The sequence below is a fragment of the Eumetopias jubatus genome, unplaced genomic scaffold, assembly GCF_037043125.1.
Source record: "Eumetopias jubatus isolate StellerSeaLion01/CBP00866 unplaced genomic scaffold, mEumJub1_p1.0 scaffold_6, whole genome shotgun sequence".
NCBI classification, from domain to species: Eukaryota; Metazoa; Chordata; class Mammalia; order Carnivora; family Otariidae; genus Eumetopias; species Eumetopias jubatus.
The window spans coordinates 86,075,111-86,101,980 of record NW_028274812.1 but is presented as its reverse complement, the minus strand read 5'-3'; the positions used below and the strand labels follow the sequence as shown (position 1 = coordinate 86,101,980).

General features: G+C 34.7%; 1 protein-coding gene across 1 annotated transcript in view; it reads left to right on the top strand.

Annotated features, from left to right (window-relative positions):
* COL19A1 (collagen type XIX alpha 1 chain) overlaps positions 1-26,870 on the top strand; it is a 311,655-nt gene that overhangs the window by 136,978 nt on the left and 147,807 nt on the right. The window contains exons 12-13 of the mRNA XM_088023753.1: positions 389-442; positions 2,028-2,063. Of these exons, the coding sequence (XP_087879879.1) occupies positions 389-442; positions 2,028-2,063 (90 nt within the window). The remainder of the gene's footprint in view (positions 1-388; positions 443-2,027; positions 2,064-26,870) is intronic.

Here is a 26,870-nt window from a genome sequence, read left to right as displayed (position 1 = left end):
TGGCAGGCTTTATAAAGGCCAAATCAATGCTAAATCAAAGGTATTTACAACATCCACAAATTTAATCCAAAGTGGATACTTAAAAGCTCATATAGATCTAAATGATGTTCTCCCAGATGGTGAATTAATGTAATTTTAGCAGGAAGCAAAGTTGCACAAATATGCAGTATTCAGGACTCACGCTGGTTTAATGTATCTGTGCTCACCACAACGCAGATGTTGCTTATCATTTTAGTGCCAGTTGTCTCTCTTTCTATACTACAAACTGAAGAATGGGATTTGGGAGTTCAGTAAATTATGATTTATTTTGTGACTAATGACTTGTTAGAAATTCAAGCATTTCTGTGAATTGTGTATAGAAATCACATTGGTTGTATTCTTCGTACAGGGTTTGAAAGGTGACTTGGGTCCTCATGGTCCACCTGGCCCAAAAGGAGAAAAGGTATTGTATTCACCCAGAGAAGTGCCAGTTTTTCTTGAGGAAACCCTGAGAATGTATGCAGGGACTTTTCAGTGATACTGTTAAACTGCCAAAAATTCATTTTGTTAAAATTAACCAAAGGCTGTTATGTTAAAAGCATCTGAAGAAAAGCCTTTTGGTTCATTTAATTAGTTTGAAGAGACTAAATGCACAACTGCTAGTTGACATTAATTTGTGTTTATAAGATTTCACTTTCTCTCTCTCACTTAACAGTATTAGCTATTCCATTGCCAAATTAGCAACTGTGCCTTGCATCAGGGAACTTTGTCAGTAGCACTGAACTGCTACCATAATGGTGAAGCAGGTGGCCTTTGGCGGGGAAGGAGGTTGACTTTCTAACTCAGTCTTAGTCTGAATGCTTCATTTCCTGCCACTTTTTCTCACATGCCATTTTAAAATGATATATTGGCAGTGACCTTGAAAAGAGATTTAGAAATACTAAAAGCAAGAGTCATTCAGAATAAGGTCCTAGGATGATCCCAGTTTGTTGAGAACTGTATGTGTGGGTGTTTGACACTGTATTTTGTTCTCTATTCTCAGCACATTTGGGAATCCTTATCTGGCTTCAATATTTACCTCAATGTTAAAATTGATCTTACAAATTGGTCCTCAGTGACTGAGTTAAGCTATGTCAATGTTCCTTAACGAGTATTGGCTATTTTTATTCAATTTTTCCAAAAAGTAATGATTACTCAATACTTTTGAGGTGACTATGTTAGATGAGAAAAGAAAAAGTCACAGAGATACTCTCAACATGAGAACACATCTCAGAGCTTCATGCCACAAAGTATAAGGTCTCCATAATGTCTACCTAAAAAGCCTTATAGCAATGATGCTTGATCTTAATGATTAAGAGTTCTTACTGAATAAATAGAGGTCCTGATACAATAAAGCATATAGGTGACATACAAATCAGAAAATAGTAAACTTCAGATGAGCCATTTTGTAAAGATTTTAAAGAGTTTCTCAATATATACACCTGGTAATTTGTATTCACGTAGGTCAGCAAAGCAATTTTGGTATTTAAAAATACGTAAATATAGGCAAAACCTCTTAAAATTGATGGCAAGTGCAATATCAGTTTAGCAGAGCTTTATAAGAGGCAATGGGACTGCTTCTTGCAGCTGGAAGGCATGAAGTGGGGAGATCCACTTATTATTTCTGCTGATCCTCATACTAACTTTGTCAGAAAAAAATATCTGTCGTTGTGACACTTCCCAGCTGCTCCACTGGCAAGTAACCATATCTGAAGAGATATTCCTTCTAATTTTGGATTAGTAGACAAAAGAATAGAAAATTAGATTATTTTAGCTTTTCAAAACAAATTCTGCAGAAAGCATGGTGGTGCACAAGGTGATGTTTATATCATGAGAGCTAAAGCCCCAGGATATATTATTCATTGTGCAGAGACTCCTATCAAGGTGAAATTCTATTTTTTTCCTTCAAAATTTATCTACATATTGCTTCTATCCATTCAGAAAACTTATAAATAAAATGTGCAAGAAAAGATTATTAGTAACTGCAACTTTTATTTAATCTATTTTAGGGAGATACCGGACCTCCAGGACCACCAGCCTTAACTGTAAGTATTCTTGAAATCAGAATTCAAAATTAAAACACAGTATCCTGTTTGTTATTCACACTACATCATGACTAAACCAAAATTTAAGCCTAGGATATTTTGAGAACTGAAAGTGACCTTACAGTAGATCTAGTCAAACCTTGAGATTTTAAAGATGGGGCATCTGCCCACATCAGTGAAATACTTAACCTGAGGTCATACCAGTAGTTACTAGAAAAGTCTGGAGGCAGTACCAATCCTGAACAATTTTCTCTACCCTCCATATGGTTCATAATTGTGCCCTTTGAATATTTGATTATACATTCTTAACATGACATTTAAAGTTAATGGAAGCAGAGCCTGCTCTACTTATTCTAAAAACTGTAAAAGAACAAAATAAAGTGTAATTGCCCAATGGGTAAAAAACAGCTACCTATTTAAACTGATTGTTACATTCCCCAAAACCTGTCCAAAACCATTGTTTTTTCCTATGTGATTCGCTTCTAAGATTTACAAATGATAAAATGGTGATATTTCCGTGGCAGATTTATGAGAAAAGTTTCTAAGGTGCACATAATGGGATTGTTCTCAATTAAATGGTTCATCTTTTATTAAGCATTTAATCATAAATATATAATGACTTTATGTTTGGATATAATTTACTGTTATAGATTTTCTTCATAGGCCATTAAGGACTCTCATTTAACTTAAAGATTTGGTATAACAATGACTCTAAGCCTAATAGAAAAGAGGAAACTTTCTTAAATAAGATCATTTGTAGCCTGAGGTCTCTTGAATTTTATGTTGATATTACCTGATGACATAAATTGAGACTTTAAATCATCAGTTTTCAGACCTGTTCTGATTGGAGAAGGTCAGGTTTAAAAAGAAATCTTCTAGCATCTGTGTTGAGCTCTTGGCTCAAAGACTCTGTGGCTTTGATAACATTTGTATTTGTCTTTGTACTTGGAAATGTCATTCTGAACAATATGTTAATAAGGTCTTATATAAATAATTTTTGCAATGCTTTCTTAAAGGACAAATATTTCTTCATAGATGAAAGATGACTTAGGAATAACCAAATTCAATTTACAAGGGAATTCTGTGCTTGAAGCATTCATTTTCAAGATGGAAATAAAAACTATTTGAGAGGTGGTTTTAACTGCTTATTATTCAGCTTTTTTATACTTTGTGGAGTTTATTTTTAAAAGTATTTGGCAGTGATTTAGGCTTAAGCCTGCTTGTTTTATTTAAGTCACATGCTTTCTTTTGTTCAACTAAGTTACATGTTCACCCACTCCACTTAGTTACATGTTCAACTAAGTTACATGTTCACCCACTCCACTTAGTTACCTGATTTCCTAGTCATTTCTAACTTGTGTTTGAAGAACAAAATGTAGTCTATGTTTATCATTTCATCTGATAATGCAACTTTGGCCCCTGACCCAGAAAACTGTATTGGGATATATCTATTTCATGGATTTTTTTTTTTTTGAGAGCGGGGAGAGAGTGTGTGTGCATGAGTGGGGCGTGGAGTATGAGGGGTAGTGGAAGAGGTAGAGAGAGAATCTTAAGCAGGCTCCATGTCCAGAGTGGAACCTGACACCAGGCTTGATCTCATGAATTTAAGATCATGACCTGAGCCAAAATCAAGAGTCAGACGCTTAACCAACTGAGCCACCCAGGTGGTCCTATTTTATGGATTTTTAATAATAGCTATTGTCTTCTGATCAAATAGCACCCTATAGATGTCCCTGTACTATTTAGCTGGCAGGCACTGAGGGGGTACAAGTGAATTTTTACATAAAAATATAACAAGGCAAACCACTGTGAAATGAAATGTTTTATTTCATAAAGTTAAATATTAATATTATTTGGATATTACTAGTTATATGCTTGTCATTACTTTATTAATATAATCAACTATTAAAAAATGAGCAGAGACATGAATAGACATTTTTCCAAAGAAGACATACAGATGGCCAACAGACACATGAAAAGAAGCTCAACATCACTTATCATCAGGGAAATACAAATCAAAACCATAAGAAACCACACACCAGTCAAAATGGCTAAATTTAACAACACAGGAAACAACAATTGTTGGTGAAGATGTGGAGAAAGGGGAACCCTTTTACACTGTTGGTGGGAATGCAAACTCGTGCAGCCACTCTGGAGAATAGTATGGAGCTTTCTCAAGAAGTTAAAAATATAACTACCCTATGATCCAGCAATTGTAGTACTAAGTATTTACCCAAAGGATAGGATACAAAAATACTAATTCAAAAGGATACATGCACCCTGATGTTTATAGCAGCATTATCAACAATAACCAAATGATGGAAAGAGCCCAAATGTCCATCAACTGATGAATTAATAAAGAAGATGTGGTATATATATATATATATATATAATGAAATATTACTCCATAAAAAAGAATGGAATCTTGCCATTTGCAATGACGTGAATGGAGCTAAAGAGTATTATGCTAAGTGAAATAAATTAGTCCAAGAAAGACAAATACCATATGATTTCACTCATATGTGGAATTTAAGAAACAAAATAAATGAACATAGGAGTAAAAAAAAAAGAGAGAGGCAAACCAAGAAACAGACTCTTAACTGTAGAGAGCAAATGGAGTATTACTGGAGGGAAGGTAGATGGGGGAGATGAGTTAAATAGGTGATGGACATTAAGGAGGGCACTTGTGATGAGCACTGGGTGTTGTATGTAAGTGATGAATCACTAAATTCTACACCTAAAAGTAATATTACACTGAATCTTAACTAACTAGAATTTGAATAAAAAATCGGGGGGCACCAGGGTGGTTTAGTCAGTAAAGTATCTGACTCTTGATTTTGGCTCAGATTATGATCTCAGGGTCATGAGATCAAGCCCTGCATCAAGCTCCACTCTGGGTGTGGAGCCTGCTTGAGATTCTCTCTCTCTCTCTGCTCATCCCCGGCCCCTCCTCCTGCCCCCCAGCTCGTGCTCACACTCTCTGCCAAAAAATGAATGAATGAATAAATGAATAAAAACTTGGAAAGAAAATAAATACTTTTTAATATTTAAAAAAGACATAATCAACTGTTAACTGTGAAATAAGGATGAAGTGAAATGCATACCACCTCACCATGTACTAAATATTTAATTGATTTTATAATACAGATTAATACATTTTAATGAAGTGATTGATAACAGTTTCCAAGGAGGATAAACTTGAAAGCTATACCGACTCCACTGTATTCAGATTAAAGGAGGCATTGTTATATAAGTCAATAAACTGAGAGTTCATTCATAGTGGTTCTCAAAGCTAATTGCACACTAAATTCACTAGAGAGCTTTAAAATATACCAATCTGTGGCTCCACCCCCAGGAATTACAATTCAGTAGATCTGGTATGAACCAGTATATTTTAAAGCTCCTGGGGCACTTCTAAATATGCAGCTGGAATTGAAAGCCATTGTATATGGGCACTGTAATGGAACAAGCTTTCTTCCTATTCAAAAAATTCTTTTAGACTTTTGAAGAAGTTTGGCTTTCATCTGAAATCCAACTTAATGCATCGTAATAAAGAAATGTCTCTTTCCATTAGGGAGGCACACTAGTAAAATTAAATTAAGATTGAAGGCTGCTTGGTTAAGTGGAGGAGATTAGGGCTAGGAAGATACCTTTAATTATAGCCTTAACCCAGCCACTCAAAGACCGTAGTGAGCTCAGGTGTCTTAATGCTTCTCAGAATTTAATGTGCCCAAGAACATTTGGGGGTCTTGTTCAAACACGTATTTTATTTCATAAATCTGAGGTAGGGTGTGAGATTCTCCATTTCTAACTGGAGGATGCAGGTGCTGCTGGTCCTCAGACCACACTTTGAGTCACAGGGCTTAGCACTCAGCCACCAGCTGCACTGCAGACTTGCTGCCTCATTCCATAGATTAGTTGTTCCTTACCCATACTGTACATTAGATGTACACAGATCACCTGATGTAAGTGCGCTTATCTTTAAATTTTTCCTGCTTTTCCTGAGGTTCTTTGATCTGTAAATTTACGCATTTCACCTAACTTGGGAAATTTTTGTCCGTAATATTTTTTCATACAATGTTGGATTACTTCTAATTTACTTAGAAATTTTACAACTGTAAATATATGTGAATTAGCCTTATAAATTGTTTATTCTATTTGCTTCACCTTCAATATATATCTGAATCTGACTGGTTCTCACATTTCTATTACTTTGTGGTTCTAGACACCATTATACATCCCTGGATTATTTCAGTACCCAATTAATGGTCTCCCCACTTCTTCCCTTGATCTCCTTGAGTTTTATAAAAACACAGAAGCCAAGAAGTTTCCTTGTCAGGTTTCTGGTCAAAATCTTCAGTGTTTCTCCATTTGATTCATAATAAAAGCCAAATTCTATCCAATGGCCTAGCCTACAAGGTCTTACAGGATTCAACTCTTGCTGCATTTCTGACATCATCTCTTATTCTTCTCGTCTCGCTAACTTTATTCCACAACAATGGCCTTCTTGCAATTCTTCAAGCATTCCTGGCACACCCCCACCTGAGAAGGTTTGCATTTGCTGTTTCTTCTGCCTGCTCTAGCAGGTAGCATAGCTACTTCCTTTAAGTTTTAACAATGACCACATTGAAGTACCCTATTTTAAATTACATGCATACACACACACACACACACACACACACACACACACACACACACACACGGAATTTCTAATCCCCATTAGTGCTCCATTTTTTTAATTTTCTCCATAGCACTTATCACTCTTTTTTCTTTAAATTTTTTATTATGTTAATCACCATACATCATTAGTTTTTGATGTAGTGTTCCATGATTCATTGTTTGTGCATAACACCCAGTGCTCCACAAAGAACGTGCCCTCTTTAATACCCATCACCAGGCTAACCCATCCCCCCACCCCCGCTCCCCTCTAGAACCCTCAGTTTGTTTTTCAGAGTCCATTGTCTCTCATGGTTCGTCTCCCCCTCCGATTTACACTTATCACTTTCTAACATATCATTTTAAATGCCTATTATATTTATTGTTTGTTGTCAATATTCCTTTACATTTGACTATTAATCCCATGAAGGGGTTCTTTGTGAGTTTTGTTCATTGTTGAATTCCAAGCATACAGAACAAAGTTTAGCACATAGTATGTCCTGAAGGAAAAAAATGATGTTTAATGAACATTATCCTTGTATTTTAATCTTTGCTTTTTAGCCTCATTAATTCCATTTATTAACTTTCTTTCTCTTAGATAGTTTGTACAAAATAAGAGTCAGTTCTAATATAATGATTTTGGTGAAATAATTTGGACTGATGTTTTCTTTGTCACAAAATTTTTGTGCTGCTTATTCCATTTTTATTGTTTTAAGGTCATTTGTTTATTGAAGTTTTCTTAAGTCAATTTTCTATAAAATTGTTTAATATTCATTTAAAAAAAAGCAGAATGCTAGTCAAATAGAATAAACCTGTGGTTCCTATGACCTGATTCTGACACAAAAGTATAAATTGAAATAAGTCTTTAATCTACAGTTTTAGGTTTTACCTTATCTTATTACTCATATCTCAGCACTTTAACTCCTAGAAGGTCAAATTTGGCATCTAATTCATAAAAATATTAAATCAATTGCTATAATTTGGGACTTTTGCTTTCAATAGCACAAATAGAAGCCAAATAAAATCAAATTGTACCATGATTCCGGCTGAAATTCTCTAAGCAACTGCTTATTAACAACAAAAAAATAATTCTCTTACAAATACATTTTGCATGTACATGTACTTTTTAAAATTCTAGTTTTAAAAATGTCATCAAATCACATTTTTCTGAGACTTATTTGGTTTCACCATACCTGGAATGAATGTCACAATGACACTTAACAAGTGAATTACTGGAAGTCATCATCATAGTGGAACAAGAGTTTTCTACCATATACCTCCTAGAGAACATGAATTTAGACGATCCCTCATGGATAAGATAGCTCTGTGGAAGACCAGGAAGAAGTCTAGTGGAGTCTAGTGGAGAAGTTCCAGCATACCACTGAAGCAAAGAAATCCAAAAAGGGTAAGAGGAACAGTTTCAATTTACATGCATCACCCCTCCCCCAAGGCTACACAGCTCAGTACCAAGAGACACCTTTTCAGCCCCATGATTTCTCCTGCTGGGAAAAGTGAGAGCTTGTGAATGAAAACTCACCTGTCCCAGCTATGCGGGATGCTGCCAAAGAAACCCACTTCCTTCTTGCCTCATCCAGAGTACTGAGGCATGCTGTGTGATAGGGTGGGTAATACTGGGAGAACAGCAGGTAGAGCTCTCAGAGGGCACCAAAGGGATGTAAATCCTACTGAGTGCATGTACCCTAGACTCCATTAGTAAACTCACCCCCAAGCCTCTGGGCATTCATCACGTTTGGTTCTCCCTCTAATGGCCCACAGGCACTTCCAAGGCTCCACGCACCTCACCTCCACACACACCTACCTCATGGCTGGCTCCATGTGCATGCTCCCATTGGCAGCAAGAATGAGCCTTTGCAGAGGACCAGTGAGCGCCTGCAGAAGCTGGCTCCACTCCATGGGATTTGGAGAAACAACACAAAATTGAGCATTCATTACTGCCCTAAGAAAAAGAAAAGGGAAGCTGTCAGCGTACATCCTGACTATGCAGTATTGAGAGAAGGCATAAAACTTTAAGAACTCCCCTACAAGAAGAAACAAGAAGTGTGGAGTAGATTTATCTGAGAAAAGGTCTGAGAAAGCCTTAGAATCCCTAACAGGGTTGATGGAAGGCATTTTTCCCCCAAAGCCAGTCAGTAAAGACTGAAAAGGTAACTGCTTTTTCAAATATGAAGACAGCTGGGCACCTGGGTGACTTAGGAGGTTAAGCATCTGTCTGCCTTCGGCTCAGGTCATGATCCCAGGGTCCTGGGATCGAGCCCCACGTCGGGCTTTTCCCTCTCCCCTGTGCTTGTGCTCTCTTTCTTGCTCTCTCTCTCTCTCTCACAAATAAATAGAATCTTAAAATAAAAAAAAAAAAACATCAAATATGAAGACAGCAACACAAGACTTCAAGGAACACTAAAGATCAAGGAAACGTGACATCACCAAAGAACACAATAATTTTGCAATAACAGACCCAAAGAAATGGAGATATGCAATTTGCCTGAATAAGAATTCAAAATAGTTTTAAGAAAGCTCAGTGAGCTACAAGAAAGATGGTTCAATGAAATCAGGAAAATAATCATGAACAAAATGAGAAGTTTTACGGAGAGAAATCCTAAAAAAGAGCCAGATAAATTCTGGAGCTGAAGACCACAGTAAGTGAAATGAAAAGAAAATGCAGTTTGAGAGCATACAACAGACAAGCAGAAGAAAGAATTTGTCAAGTAGAAGGCAGGTCCAGTGAGCAGAACAGAAAAGAGAATGAAAAAGAGAAAAGAAAGCCTACATGAAGCATGGAATATCATTAATAGAAATGGTCTATGCATTATTGGAGTACCAAAAAGAGAAGAGAGGAGAAACGTGTAGAAAGCTTATTTAAAGAAATAATGGCTGAGAAATTCCCAAAGCTGGAGAGAGAGAGTTGGAGACTTGAATTCATGAAGCTCATAGGTTCACAATAGCCCGGCCATGGAAACAACCTAAGTGTTCTTCAACAGATGAATGGATAAAGAACATGTAGTGTGTGCAGTGTGTGTGTATAATTATTCAGCCATAAAAAGAAGGAAATCCTGCCATTAGCAACAGCATGGATGGACCTTGATGGCATTATGCAAAGTGAAATAAGTCAGAGAGAGACAAATACTCATGTTCTCGCTTATATGTAGAATCTAAAGAAACAGAGAGTAGACTGGTGGTTGCCAGGGGTGGGAGAAGGGGGAAATGGAGAGATGTTGGTCAAAGATTAGAAACTCCCAATTATAAAATGGGTAAGTTCTGGGGATCTAATGCACAGCATGATGACAATAGTTAACAATACTGTGTGATATACTTGAAAGTTGCTAAGAAATTAGATCTTAAATGCTATCAGCACACACACACAAAAGGTATTTATGTGAGTTGATGGAGGTTTAACTAATCTTATTGTGGTAATTGTTTCATTATATATACATGTATCAAATCATCAGGTCTATACCTTAAACTTACACAAGGTTATATGTCAGTTACATTCCAATAAAACTGGGAAGAAAAAGTGAGTTACTGATAAATTTAACACATCTCTTCTGTTTGATATTTATAATTTACAAAGCAGATGTTTATTTGCATGAGCTAAAACCAATACCGAATAAAGAAAACATCATAATAACATTCAAATTTCTTTGATCAAAATACAATTTATCTAATATCATAATGCAAATTTATGTAAAAGTAGCTTCTGATAAATTATTCTGAAATCATAAGATTTTTGATATAAAAAATCCTCTAGTACAGTTACATTTTATGGTTTATTTATGTTATTTTAATTGTGACATTTTACACAAGTTTTTACTTTACATTTTTTTCCAAGTTTTTATTTAAATTCCAGTTAGTTAACATACAGTGTAATATTAGTTTCTGGAGTAGAATTCAGTGATTCATCACTTATATACAATACCCAGTGCTCATCACAAGTGCCCTCCTTAGTACCCATCACCTGTTTAACCCATCCCCCAACCACTTCCCCTCCAGTAACTATCAGTTTGTTCTCTACAGTTAAGAGTCTGTTTTCTGGCTTGCCACTCTCTCTTCCCCTCCCCCCCATGTTCATTTCTTAAATTCCACATATGAGTGAAATCATTTGGTATTTATCTTTCTCGGACTGACTTATTTCACTTAGCATGATTCTCTTTAGCTCCATCCATGTCGTTGCAAATGGCAAGATTTCATTCTTTCTGATGGCTGAGTAATATCCCGTTGTGTATATATATACACACACACACACACACACACACACACACACACACACACACACACACCACATCTTCTTTATCCATTCATCAGTTGATGGAAATTGGGCTCTTTTCATAATTTGGCTATTGTTGACAATGCTGCTATAAACATCAGGGTGCATGTAACCCTTCAAATAAGTATTTTTGTTTCCTTTGGGTAAATGCCTAGTAGTGCAAGTGCTGGATCATAGTTCTATTTTTAACTTTTTGAGGAACCTCCATACTGTTTTCCGGAGTGGCTGCATCAGTTTGCATTCCCACCAACAGTGCAAGAGGGTGCCCCTTTCTCCACATCCTCGCCAGCAGTACTTTACATTTAAATATTAGATATAAATCTTTACATTTAATGTGCAAGAAAATAAATGCAAATTACTTGGTTCTTTGTCATTTGTTGTCAATAATTTTAAATATAACTTCTTTATATATAACTTTGTGTCTTTATATATAACTTCTTAAAATTGTTGTATATGTTCTATGTTCTTACTATTACGCACTATTAACAGATAATCCTCATATTAAAAATATACTGCTGTTTTTACAGTAAAGTTTTGCCAAAATCCCTAACTAAAGCTTCAGAAGCAAGGCAGGGACTATGATTGAAATAAGGCAGTTGGCTAATACCTCTGCCTCCTTCCGTCTCTTCTCTTTTGGCCTTTGCATGTCATGTTAGAAGAGACAGGTGAAGGAAGGTAGAACAGGGTTATTTCATGGAATATATCCACTGATTTTAGTTCCCAGGAAAATGACTATATTACTCTGGCCCTGGCCCTTTGGGGAGTTATTAAATACTCATCCAGATGGCACCAAATGTTTACATAGAAGTCAAAGGTTAAGTCGGTCAACAGCAAAAGTGTCTTAGACATAGCTTACTAAATGATACTTTAAATGCCAGTCCCTTGGGACCTGGATAAATCTAGCATAAGTGAAAATTAGGCACAGAGAAGGAACACAGATTTCACCCTATGAAAACTACCTTAAATAGCATAAGCAACTGAGAGAAAATCTCAGCTGGTCATTTATAAATCAAATGACACACACACACACAAAAATGACACACAAATCAACAGATGGCCTCCATAAACAAGAGAGTATATAGTATTCACATAAGGGAAGCCTTGAGATAGGGTTTGTTGGTTTTTTTTTTTCAAAATTAATATGTTGAAAATACAAAAATGATCAGTTCGGTAGATGAGATGGCCCATTCCCTCTGTTTCTCTCACCTTTGACCTACCCACTTACCTGACTGATAATCATGTGTCTGATACTAGGTGCTGGGAACACAAAAACAACCCTTGTATTGTTGCCTTCCCAGAACCTATTTGGTTTATGAAAAAGCAAACAGCTGTTTAAAGTTGATCATTTTTAAACTGGTCATTTGCAGTTAGCATATAAAGAGTCTACAAGTATTTGTACAAGTAGTTACGTTGGTATTACACAAAAACTTTTAGTTATTTAAGAGAAAATCATTTTTTACTAGAATTCTTATGCTATAAACAGTTATTTAGTTTAAATACATTTAAATCATAGGTTCAACTACTAAATAATGTTTTCTTACTAAAATTCCTAAGGAACTATAACCATCTCCTGTTAGGTGAATGAAATAGAAAAGTTCTTGTTAAATACCCATAGAAAATAGTTCCTGTAAGTTCTGGCTTGAATAAATGTATGGTTTACAGCATATATGTACTATACATATTGATATGTACACGTAAATATATGTGTTGTAGCATAGTAATTAATAGGCAATTCAATTAAAATTATTTAAAATTCCTTACATATCAAAATCTGAGTTATTTATATGGTCTTTCTATGAATTGCCTGAATTTGAATTGTTTGTCTTAAAAAGTTGCATAATTCATATTTAATTCACTGTTAACTTTCTTAAACTGATGATCCAGCTCAATATTGAGATTTTTAGGGTACTAGTGGGCCAAAAGAAAGAAGGGATTTCAAATATTCTTAAAAATCAATCTTTTTTTAAATTTATGGGCAAAAGACTTATATAAATGATTTAGTTGATTAAAATAGAAGGTGTGTCTATACTACAAAACTATTTTTATTGACTCTGTGCAGAAATATAGGGCAGTGGATGCTTAAGGCCCTAGGAAGATTTATGTTCTGCCTCAGAGAAGATTTATGTTTTGGAAAAACGTCCCATCAGCTCATTTGACAAGAGGTGATTTATATATCTTTCATTAGATAAATGATTTGAGAATAGCTCCTTCTGCCCTTCTGTTTATAGTTTGCTTCTGTTACAAAAGACATTTCAAATTGTTTTCATCACAATTCTAAGTTATGTATTTTAAAGCTCAACAATAAAACTTACTTTCCTAAAAGTGCTATACACTAGCAGTTAGGGAATTTTTATGGAGGAGCTGTTTTTTTTCATGATGAGATATTCAGTGATCTAGAAAAATACATTAAAATGTATCTTAAATGGCATTAGAAAATTATAAAATGGATAAGCCTTTTGAAAAATTATATGGAGACAAATGTGTATTTAAGTCAGATATACACAGAAATTAGTTAATTCAATTAGTTCAAAAAATTAGTTAAATCAATTTCACTTTAAGTATATAAAAATTTTTTTTGGTAAGAACCTTATATTGATCTATAAAATAGAATTTTAGAATTACAATTATATTTATTCCACTTAACTATTTCACTGTTTTAACAAACAAAAAATTCATGCATTATAGCTTAGTAGTTATCGAGTCCCTTCATCCAGGGTTCGAACCTGAGCATGTTACTTGACTTCTTCTCTGTGCCCTACTGTCAGCATCTATAAAACGGAATAATAATATTTCCTACTACATAGTGTTGAAGGGATGATTAAATGAATTAGTATTTGTAAAATTTTTTGACTAATGACTGAGTCCTAGTAAGTACTATTTAACATTTAGCTAGTGTTCTCATTGTTATTATGCTAATCTTCAATGGCAAAATATCAATAGGAATGAATATCAATAGGAATGAGGCCTTTATGAAATAATTGCTGAGAAATGTTCAAAGACAATTTTTGTATAATCACAGTGTCTTTATGGGTAGAATTTTTTCATCTTAAGAAAATAATTAACTATAAACTGAATCAAAGTATTTTCTTTTTTACCTCTAGTGTAATCTCTATGAGGATAGCAACCTTTTCTATCATATGCATTCCCAGAGACTAAAAGTACTTGGTGCAGTGTAGGTACTCAATACAAATTTCTTCTTCATAGCCAGAAGATAGATATTTTTCACTGACAAACATATTATCAAAATAAAATATCACAAAATCCTATGGTTAGAATATCTATAGGAAAATATTAGATCACTGACTTGAACATTATAATGAAGGGCAGATGCCCTCCTTCCAACTAAAAGTAATTAATTTAGGGCAGGTAGTCACCTTATCCTATATTGATTATTTTCAACAATGGCAATCCTGATGTCACTTACTGTCCCTCATTTCTTTTTTGTCCATTTGAGAGACATGTCGTTTGTGGGCAACTGGAATTATCTCCTTTCTTGAAGAATCCTATCTTCTGTTTAATATACTGCAGACATGAATAGAAGCTATATATGTTTTAATTCATCATTAAAGTTTCTTTTGACAAATAAAGAAACAGTAGATATAAGGCCAAGAAACTCAAGTCTATCCTGAAATGTGCAACTATTTTTATTTATTTATTTTATTTTGGGCATGTTACTGACTAATATTTAGTGGTCAAAGCAGAAGGTTTTAAAGGTCATTCAAATTGTGAAATTCTATTATTTCACCTTTAAATTTCCTAAGGAATTCTAATTCATTTAGCTACATATGATGTAATATCTATCCCTCTAAGAACATTTTAATAAATCTTCTTTTGTCACATTATTTTTGGAAAGATAGAGATTAAATGTAAAAAATAGTTAAGTTAGATGTATCCACAATATAGAGAAAGGGTTGGACTTAACCAGTGTCAAGAACTGTGAAAGGTATGAAATTTTACCCTACTTGCAAGGTAACAATTTAGCCTACCACAGTTTAATGGTTCCTAGCAGAAGACATGAGATCCTGAGTCAGAGGTAAAGATATTATCACTCATGGCAGCAGGCAGCATGAGCTTCGTGTTTACATAGGTTGCCCTGGCCACCAAGCCGCAGGAGCAACCCAGGTAGGTACTACACATGCAATGGATTCGTGTCACAACTGAGAAACTCCAAGTTTAGAGGGCCAAAATCTTTTTTAATGAATTTTTTTAACAGCCCTTCCTAAAGATGTTATCTTTAAAATTCTGAACATTATCTTTAAAGAGGGAGACATTATCTTTCAAGTTCTGAACAGTAAGCAAATCTTCCCTTTGCTTTCCTATATAAGCATTCTTAAAAAGATAATACAGAAGTAGAAAAGAGCAAATAGTACCTCCCTCACAAGACATGCATGAAAGAGCGATGGAAAGACCCATTGTTTCCCAATGATATCCACCCTTCTTTTCTATACTTGGCTCCTGGCATTTTCCTATGAGTATGCCACTGCATCAACCACTCTTATTAACCTTGCCAAAACAGGCTGAGACCAAAACTGTTCAATTTGCCCCATCTAGCATTTAATGAGGCCTACTATTAAAAGGATTCCAAGCAAGTAGATGAAGCCAACCAAGAGTATTAATTTCAACCATGTTCCCCTGGATCCCAGACCCAAGCAGCTGAACAAATCCCATAAATTACCCAGATCTACCTTAGAAAACCAGATGATTTGCTCCTTAAGTTTCTGAACTGCTCTTTCCCCTTGATGTGAAGCATTAATCCAGTATCTCAACACGAACAGACACATTTTTAATAAAACTTACAGAAACCCATTCTGTGCCCTACTTTAGCCTAGTGTGCAACCAAAAGGGTACCAAGTGAGCAGTATTCAGTCAACTAGCCACTATCTCTTTGATCTAGGACCACATCAAGCCAACAAGAACATCTAGGCGGCTGAGCCAGAATTAAGTTTGAATTCTCTATATTCCTTTTTGGGTAGGCTGGTGGGGAAAAGATGGTTTAGAACACAGAGCAGTTAGTGCCTTACTCATAAGACAAGCAGAAATGCCAAAGATTCATGCAGAATTATCTCCAACAATGTGCTTTGCATCCCTTTTTAAACAAATCCTAGCAAATGGTTGCTCTTTTATTTATCACACCATTTGCTAACAGTACTGCTGCCTCATTCAGCCTCTGACCAATTCTAATCCTCAGATGCCTTCTGGGGCATTGCTATTCTTACTAACCTTAAGTCTATGCTGTTGATTTTTCATTCCATTTCTTATGGAACACCATTCTGTTTTAAAACGACTTCTTAGTTTCCCAATATAATATATTCTAGAAAGTTTAATATCTTCATGTATCAAAAATGTCAAGGGTGATACTATCAGATCCTATAATCTGATAAGATTTACCTGAAACCCCATTGGCAGATTAACATGATACATATTTAAATACATCTTACTCTCCAAATATTTCTTTGGAAGTGGAAGTAGAACATATTAGAAGTAGAATTGAGTTTTGGGGTCCAATATATTTGAGTTTAAAGCTCAGATCCCCCCCTTATTTGCAGTGTTATCTTTAGGAAGTTTGTTTTCACATCTATAAAAAGGAAAAATTCTATTTTATACAATTGTTAGAATTAAATTAAATCACTTATGTAAAGTGACTAGTGGGATTCCTGATATAATAGCAGGTACTCAATAAATGTCAATTCTCTATTCTTTTCCTAATTTATTGTTGTGAGTGTATGGAGGTCATCAAAATATTTGTTGAGCACTTTCTCGGCATCAGGGAAATCCAAATCAAAACCTCAATGAGATACCACCTCACACCAGTCAGAATGGCTAAAATTAACAAATCAGGGAACGACAGATGTTGGCGGGGATGTGGAGAAAGGGGAACCCTCCTACACTGTTGGTGGGAATGCAAGCTGGTGCAACCCCTCTGGAAAACAGTATGGAGGTTCCTCAAACAGTTGAAATTAGAGCTACCATTCGATCCAGCAATTGCACTACTGGGTATTTACCCCAAAGATACAAATGTAGGGACCCGAAGGGGTACGTGCACCCCAATGTTTATAGCAGCAATGTCCACAATAGCCAAACTGTGGAAAGAGCCAAGATGTCCATCGACAGATGAATGGATAAAGAAGAGGTGGTATATATACACAATGGAATATTATGCAGCCATCAAAAGGAATGAGATCTTGCCATTTGCAATGACGTGGATGGAACTGGAGGGTGTTATGCTTAGTGAAATAAGTCAATCAGAGAAAGACATGTATCATATGACCTCACTGATATGAGGAATTCTTAATCTCAGGAACAAACTGAGTGTTACTGGAGTGGTGGGGGGTGGGAGGGATGGGGTGGCTGGGTGATAGACATTGGGGAGGGTATGTGCTACGGTGAGCGCTGTGAATTGTGCAAGACTGTTGAATCACAGATCTGTACTTCTGAAACAAATAATGCAACATATTTTAAGAAAAAAGAAAAAGAAGAAGATAGCAGGAGAGGAAGAATGAAGGGGAGTAAGTCAGAGGGGGAGACGAACCAGGAGAGATGATGGACTCTGAAAAACAAACTGAGGGTTCTAGAGGGGAGGAGGGTAGGGGGATGGGTTAGCCTGGTGATGGGTATTAAGGAGGGCACATTCTGCATGGAGCACTGGGTGTTATGAACAAACAATGAATCATGGAACAGTACACCAAAACAAATGATGTAATATATGGTGATTAACATAACTAAAAAATTAAAAAAAAAATTTGTTGAAATGATGCTGAAATGTTGCGGGCTTCTACCATTTGGTTCTTTGCAAATATGAGAGTCTTTTATATATGCTGTTTGCATTGTCCTTTTATTCACTATTTATGTGCTTGTTATAGCTTTATATTAGTGACAGTTTATATATACATTGACTCTCAAATTATGTTAATTTGTTCACATGATATACTACTTTTTTTAGAAGCTTAGAAATAACTTTCTGATTGCTCCATTTCATTGAAATATTAAGAAAATATTAATTGTAATTTACTTTCATGCCAACTTTCTAGTGTTTGATTGGTAGTTTGAAAATTAAGGCGTTTATACCTCGCTTTGATAACATCACAATCTGGTCATTTGAAAAAAACATCATATTACCAACCCAGCAGATTGAAAAGTAATATGGGACTAATATCCTGGGGGAGGAGGGTCTATTTGATACATCATGACTAATCTTATTAATGCTACTTGCACTGAATAGAAGTTACACTGACTCAGCCTTAACTTATTCAGTATATGATTATAGAGGGTAAATGTGTGACCCCATTTCTAAAATATTGTGTTTAAGGAAATATTTGTATATAGATTGACTTGTCCATTGACCTGCAGTATAATTTCCACAAAAATTGAGTTAGTTCTTAAATATATTAAACTAAGTCTCAGAATTTTAGTATTTTCAAGTATTTTGTGAATCAGGAATTACCCATTCAATATTTAAGCAGCTACCCTGGCATTTTCCACATGTTCTACAGAATTAACAAGGCTTGTTCAGTCTTATAAAGGCCATCTCCTTAGTTCTGCCACCAATAAGTACAAGTTGAATCTAAAGATAAAATGATTAAAAAAAAATATTTTACATGGGGGTGCCTGTGTGGTGTGGTTGGTTAGGTGTCCAACTCTTGGTTTTGGCTCAGATCATGATCTCAGGGTCCTGGGATTGAACCCCACATTGGGCTCTGTGCTCAGCATGGAGTCTGCTTGGGATTTTCTCTTTCTTCCCTCTGCAAGCCCACCCCCCTTGCTCTCTCTCTTTCTCTCACGCTCCTTCTCTCTCTCTAGAATAAATCTTAAAAGAAAATCTTTTATGTGATAATAATCACCATTGTGTTAACCAAATTAGTGGCAAATTATTGCAATTTGAAACCACTTATGTTAAAAGTAATGATCTGGGTGCCTGGGTGGCTCAGTTGGTTAAGCGACTGCCTTCAGCTCAGGTCATGATCCTGGATTCCCGGGATCGAGTCCCGCATCGGGCTCCCTGCTCAGCAGGGAGTCTGCTTCTCCCTCTGACCCTCTTCCATCTCATGCTCTCTCTCTATGTCATTCTCTCTCTCAAATAAATAAATAAAATCTATAAAAAAAAAAAGTAATGATCTGTTGTATACTCTAGGATAAATTGTTGGGTATAAAAATTAGAACAATTCCTTGCTATTTCAAATGCTAAATTTGAAACTGCATGCAATTAATGAACTTTAAGAATCAGTTTATTTGCCTTAATTTATTCAGCATTTTAAATAAAAATTTAATACTTTTCAAAATAGTATATTTACATAGTTAAAAACAAAACTGAAAGCGTCATAAAAATAAATATCATATTTCAGTAAATAGATTGGGAACAATTACTTAACATTGGAAAAACACAAAGTTGGATACATTTGTCACTCCCATACCAATAAAAATATTAGATGGATCAAAATTTTAAAGGTGAAAACTAAACCAGAGCAGTCCTATGGAAAATATAGAATTTTTTTAAGATTTTTATTTATTTATTTGAGAGAGATTACACACTTGATTGAGGGGAGGGGCAGAGGAACCAGCAGACTCCCTGCTGTGCATGGAGCCCAGACTTGGGGCTCCATCCTAGGACCCTGAGATCATGACCCAGGCCGAAGTCAGATGCTTAACCAACTCAGCCACCCAGGTGCCCTGGAAGATACAGAAATTTTAAAAATAATTAGTAAAGAACAACTTTTTAAATATAAAAAAATCCAGAAAGTAAATATGAAAAAATTAGTAAATGTGGCCACATGAACAAATAATTCCTATATTGTAACTCGTGTATATATTAACTTAGTTTTTAAAAATTGGGTAAGGTTGTGAACAGAGTTTATACAACAAAAGAAAGAACAAGATGGCTCTTCAACATAAAAAATTCATCTAAATGTACTTATAATAAGAGAAATACAAATTAAAATGTCTCTGAAATACTAATTTTCACTTACAATATTGGCAGTGGTCTCAATTCTTTTGGGATATATACCTAGAAGTGGGATATCTGGATCATACGGTAGTTGTATTTTTAATTTTTCTAGTAACCTCCGTACTGGATTTTATAGCCACTACACCCTTTTACCTTCCCACCAACAGTGTACAAGTGTTCCAGTTTTTCCACATCCTTGCCAACGCTTACCTTTTTCTTTTAAAGTAGCTATCCTAACAAGTGTGAAGTGATCTTTCATTGTGGTTTTAACTTGCATTTTCCTGATGATTACTGATGTTGAACATCTTTTCATTTGCCTATGACAAAATAGCTAAGATACAGAAACAACCTAAATGTCAATTGACAGATAAATGAACAAAAATGTGGTGTATGTACACAGTGAAATGTTATTCAGCCTCTTGGTTTTGCCTCAGGTCATGATCTCCAGGTGGGGAGATCGAGCCCTGTATCAGGCTCCCCACTCAGTGAGGAGTCTGCTTTCCCTCTCCTTTTTCCTTTGCTCCTCCCCCCTCTTGCTCTCTCTCTCTCTGAAATAAATGAATACATCTTTAAAATATATATATATATATCCTGCCCTATGCAACAACATGAAAGAACCTGAAGGATATTAGCTAAGTGAAATCAGCCAGTCACAGAAAGACAACTACTGTATGATTCCACATAGGTGAGGTATCTAGCATAGTCAAACTCAATGAAACAGAGTAGAATGAATGGCAATTGCCAGGAGCTGGGAGGAGGAGAAATTACAGAGCTGTTGTTCAATGGGTATAAATTTTCAGATATACAAGATTAATAAGCTCTAGAGATCTACTGTACAACATTGTGCCTATAATTAAGAATACTGTATTGTGCACTTAAAAATTTGTTAAGAAGGTAGGCCTCATTTAAAAAATTCTTACCACCAATAAAAAAAGATTGGCAAAGGTCAAAAAGTTTGTTAGTGTAGTGTGTGGGCAAAAATGTAGAGAAACATACTCATACATTCTGAGGAAATTATATGTGAATATAGTCTCTTTGGAGGATAATTTGATAGTTTATCAAAATTTCAAATTTTAGCTACAGGGGCTCTCACTCCTTTATGAAATTAATGCATGTGCAAGGCTATTTATTTCAGCACTGTTTGAAATAGTAAAATAATAGAAACAATCTAGGTGTCCAAACACAAGTGAATGGTTAATAGAGTTATAGTATTACTTTTATTTTAAAAATACAAAATTTTCACAATTTTATGACTGTAAACATTGGTATTTGTAGAGCCATGTGATATACTTTTCTTTTATTGAATAGTTTTGTTGTTGTTTGTTTTGTTCTCTGGTGTTTCTAATTATCTGCCCTGTAATTAAACTCCATATTTTTCAAATTCTCTCAGAGTCTTTTTATTTTGGGGGAGTCCTATTCAGACCTTTTACTCCATTCTTGACTACTAGCTTTCCAGGCAAATTATAAAATTCTCATTCTGTGACTCCTTTTATTTTTTTTATTGGTTGATTCCAGCTCTTCTTCTTTTCCTTGTCATCTCCTTTCTTGGTTTTACTCTTTCATTTATGTGAATATACTTCAAGCAAATTATTAGGAGAATGTAAAAGGGAGGTAAATTTTCTAAGATTTTACATGTCTAAAAATGTTTTTATTCTACTTGCACACTTGACTGCTAGTTTGTCATGGTACTGAATTCTAGGTTAGAAATTATTCCCATCAGAATTATAAAGGTTTTGCTCATTGTCTGAAGTGAAATAGAATGCTTTATGAATTCTCTTTCTTCCTGGTTTCCTAACAAGAGGGAAAGCAAAAATACTGGTGTCTAATTCACCATTCTTCTCCTGAAACTCTTCATTCAAGGAAAATGAAGGGAAGGAAATGTTTTCAATTCCCTTTCTGGTTGGATAGAAACAGCCTCTATGGGCTCCTTCCTCTGTGGGGTTCATGTTCAACTTTGTGATCTATGAGAATATCTCTTGATTTGTACTGATGAGGTACTTGATATTTAGAAATACTCTTCTATTAATGGAGCCCAGCTTCCAGACTACTGTCTTATGTGAACTCTTAGATGCCAGAAGTTGAACATTGACTCTTTAATTGTCTTTACACTTATGCTGTTATGATATTAATCCTCCTGAGGGAAATGGATGCTCCTGGAAGAAAGGAGGAAGGCCAGTGAAAAGAAGTTAAAAAAGAGAAAAGTCTTCAAGGCACCTGGTAGCTCAGTCCATTAAGAGTTGGACTCTTGATTTTGGCTCAGGTCATGATCTTATGGTTGCGAGATTGAGCCCAATGTTGGGCTCCACACTAAGTGTGGTGTCTGCTTGAGATTCTCTCCATTTCCCTCTGCTCCTCTCCTTGCTTGTGCTCTACTACTACTACTCTCCCAATAAATAAATATAAATAAATAAATAAATAAATAAATAAATAAATATCTTAAAAGAGAAAAGTCTTCAATATATGTTTTTAATATATTTTAAAAATTTCTTTATTACAGTATGAAGCATTTTCCCCTATTAAAGTTTTGGTTTTTACCACCTTACTCAATGAATCGCCACTTGCTTAGTCTGATATTGTATCAACCATCTTCACAGTTATCTGCATAATTCATAGGTCTTTCATGTGGTGTGTGAATATCTCTGTACTGATTTATGTTTTAACCCCAGAATTACTAGGTTAAGTTTCCTTCAGTCTTGTCATTTATGTTGCATAGGCCAAATGCAAGTTATTCATGATATTACATTTGTATCATGTTGTCCATTCTCAGAAGTTATCAGAAGACTTTTTTTAAATTTTTTATTGTTATGTTAATCACCATACATTACATCATTAGTTTTTGATGTAGTGTTCCATGATTCATTGTTTGTGCATAACACCCAGTGCTCCACGCAGAATGTGCCCTCTTTAATACCCATCACCAAGCTAACTCATCCCCCCACCCCCCCTCCCCTCTAGAAACCTCAGTTTGTTTTTCAGAGTCCATCGTCTCTAATGGTTCATCTCCCCCTCCGACTTACTCCCCCATCAGAAGACATTTTAAAACAACCTATGTGTAGATTATTCCCTCTTTTTGCAATGGGACCATGTCGCCATGATGTGGTCAGTGATGTATGGCAAAGCCAGTCAAAAAGTAGACTGTTGTTTTGATCAGACTCATCATTAAAACTGAATCAGTCATACTCTCCCTCACATAAATCATTAAGACAGATGATACAAATGGATTTAATAGACATTGGCCTACCAATTTTTTACTTGTCAACATGGCCTTGAGTTAACTGAAATCAAACCATTTCATTATTGGGTTAAGGCCAAAATAAAGCAAATTTACATAAAGTTTTTCATAGTCAAAAAAACTAAAAATATGAAATTAACAAAATATGGAAATATTTATGTCAATTAAAGTGAATCAAGAATAATTACCAAATATGAAACTACATTATTTTAAGTAATATAAGCATTTTTAAATAACTTGATGGTTCTAGTTCTTATTAATTAATGGTTTGTACAGATACATTAATCTCTTCAATTTATGTTGTTTTTTCAAAAAGTAAGTACTTAATCCCCATCAATGTGACATAAATTTAATGCAACTTACATTTCTTTCTCTAATGAAGGGCAACTCCTCCAAATAGAAGTAGAGCATCTATTTTGCAATTTTACCACATAAGAATTAAAAATAACAGATTATTTTGGTATCAAGTGGGATTTGTAGATGAATAATATAAATTTTTAATTGAAATTTTGATAGCTATGGCAATTAATGTTCTCACTATAGCAGAAGTGTAAAGAAATCAGAATCTAGCAGTCATTCAGCCACTCAGTGCCTACTACATGCAATTCACTGTGTTAGATAATATTCAAAGTGGAAGGGAACTGAGGATATATACAAGTTAAAAGGAGAATATCTCCTAATATGGGCAAAAATTCTTGGTAGAGGAAAGTTTGTGGGAAGTAGAGATGTCCTATAGCATTCCAGTTTCACAGATTATATGTTCTATTATTTAATTTATATTTCTAGTGTTAATGGCTGAATCAATAGTGACTGAAAACATTTCAGAATCTATGTATGAAAATAAATGTGATTTCTGAGTTCAGAAAACAGAGAAAGATTATTACTAAGATTTATCTTTATAACCATATGGAACAATCATAATTCATTATGCCTTGTGTCCAAAATGCTGGCAGGACTTTCAAACGAAACTGTTAAATTTTGAAAGCACTACAGATGACCTCTATTTTTTAAATTGTTGAAGATAGGATAAAATTGTTCATCCAATTATAGGACCTGTTTACTGTAACTTATAATGATTCGAAACATTCCTGTCTACACAAATATTTCATAAATTTTCTTTCTAGCAACAGCTCTTATTTCTTATTCTTCTTTTGTCAGTGTTACTGGAAAGGTTTGTCAGGGTTTCTTTCTTTCTTTCTTTTTTAGTATATGAAAGAGATTCTATTTTTTTTATTCCAAAGACATCTATTTCCTAGTGTGCACTGACAAATGCTTATGATAAAATGTTAGGCTTTTTATATATAACATAGAATTCCTTTTCTGAATACTTTAACACCCTAAGGGAAATTCTTTCCTGTGTCATGATCATTCTATGAAATGACATAAAACCCATCACTCCTTTAATTTATAACATAAACATTCTTGAATTCCACTTCCCAGAACCACTTCCCATGACCGGACTATATGTCTGTTACATTTTTACTGATTCACGCTTTTTTTGGTTCTGATGTCTTCAACTTATCACATTTGTTCCCATTGTTCTCATATTAAAGGCATGAAATTTTCTATAAAAACAGATAAACTCTGTTTTCCATTTTAATTTTGTACACTCTATTTGAAAGACAGAAAATGCCCTACTGTCATTTTAAGAATCTATGCAGATTCTGCTTAATCTTATGTTTCAAATCTATGAAGCATATTCTAAAGCAATAATCATAACAGTTAAAATACACATACTTGCATAACATTTTTGTTGAAGTAGGTTTTAGGTATCATATATTCTGCAACATCCCTAGCAAGGGAGTGCAAATAATACTTCAAAATGAAACTTCCCTTTTTTACTTCAGCTTCTTTCTTTGATTAAGAAGTTATGAATATATCTTGCCTCTTTTCACAAATGAAAATGTGTTTAAATGCAATTAATCTACCCTATTAACTCTACTAAACATCTGCTGTATTTGTTAAACATTTCAAAATTCTGTTCTGAACTGGTTAATTCTAAGTAATTTCTCAGTTAAATATTTACATGGGCTTCCATAATGACAAGTTCTAGCCTGTCTTAAGTAATCAGCAGATTGTCCAGCTATGTATAGTGTAACACACTGTAATAGCTGTCCACTGGAACTTAAAGTGGTTTAGCTTCCTTGGACTATTTTTTACATAGTTTTATCCTAGCCAAAAGAGGTAACAGCCTTATGAATTCCTTTCCCTGTCAACATTTTTAATGTCCAGAATAACACTTAAAAAAAAGAGAGAAAAGAATGAATGCCTGTATAGACATATGCAGATGTTTACATCATGAATCTCCAAAATACATTCTTACACTTCTCTTTGAGAAAAGCAATAAATCTTGTTTGTGAAATTTTAGGAAAAATCCAGATTACAACAGTTACTTTCATAGCAGACTAAATACATGAAAAAAGTGGAAAAAATAAATCGGCATTACTCTTCTGCAAAGGAAATCTAAGAAGAAAATAATGCACAGATTACACACAAGATGCAATTCTCTAACTTGAAAGATGGTATACAACCATAAAACATCAAATAATGGTCAAAAATTTAAATTTCATAATAGAGATGATATAAGTGGTAAACAATTCTTAAATGAACTGTAAGGCAGTTTTACTCTTAGATACCACACAACTGAAATTACTTTAGATGAGAAATACAGACAAGACAGAAAATTCCCCAATGTGGTATTTAAGTTCAAGTTTCGAAAATGAGTATGATTAGAGGTTGACCAGAAATCTGTTTCCTACAACCACCACCACCACCCAGTATTATTCCATCCCAGTGTTTCCTTCCTTATGATCCAATTTACTAAGTATCTATTGAGTCTCTTCTATAAGTATGGTAGAGCATAGAAAAAAAATGATGATCTGTCCTCTAGGACTCCAAGTCAACTAAGAGGATAAGTAAAGTACACACATAATGGCATTAAGGCCAGAGTAAGAAAGAATTGTGGGAAGGGTCTGAGACAAATGCTGAGCTCTACCCAAGTTTAGGTAGGCTGGAGCTTATGTATATGTATAATTTTCAATAGTAAGTGATCAGCAAACACTATTTTACTTTACTAGATGGAAGGAGTAGTAAACTGGATAATTGTAAATAATGAATCATCCCCAAATTTTGATTTCTTATTTTGGGAAAAAATATGATTTTTCTGTGGTTGCTTGGCCTATGTTTTACTAATGACAGTGTTGATTTTATTTTTCTTTGTAAATGTCAACTAATATTCAATAAAGACAGCTCAAAAATATTCTGAACATTAATGCAATGTGGCTAGGATTGAGAATTGGTCATGGATAATTCAAATAGTGAATAATCCATTTGAGATTAAAAACAATTCCCTAACTTTTCATTAAAAATCTCCCTGGGTTCTAGACTTAGCAAATATAAGGTGGGGGTGGAGCATGGGATTCAGAATCATTTACATTGAGGAGGCATGTTAGTGGGTTTTATGTGTGTGAGTGTACCATTTGGACTTTGGACACAAAAGGTTCTCACAAATATTTTTGAATCCATTGAATCCACTCCAAATCAAGTTTAATATTTTTGCATTTTTGTCAGCTTCTGTATATAATTTCTCTAACTAAGGGAGTGCAATTTTGATTATATGTGGCTCAGAATTAATTGTACTCCCTCTGTGAATATTTGGTATGTGTATGTTTTAGTAGCTCATGTTTAAAAACACTGAAAAAC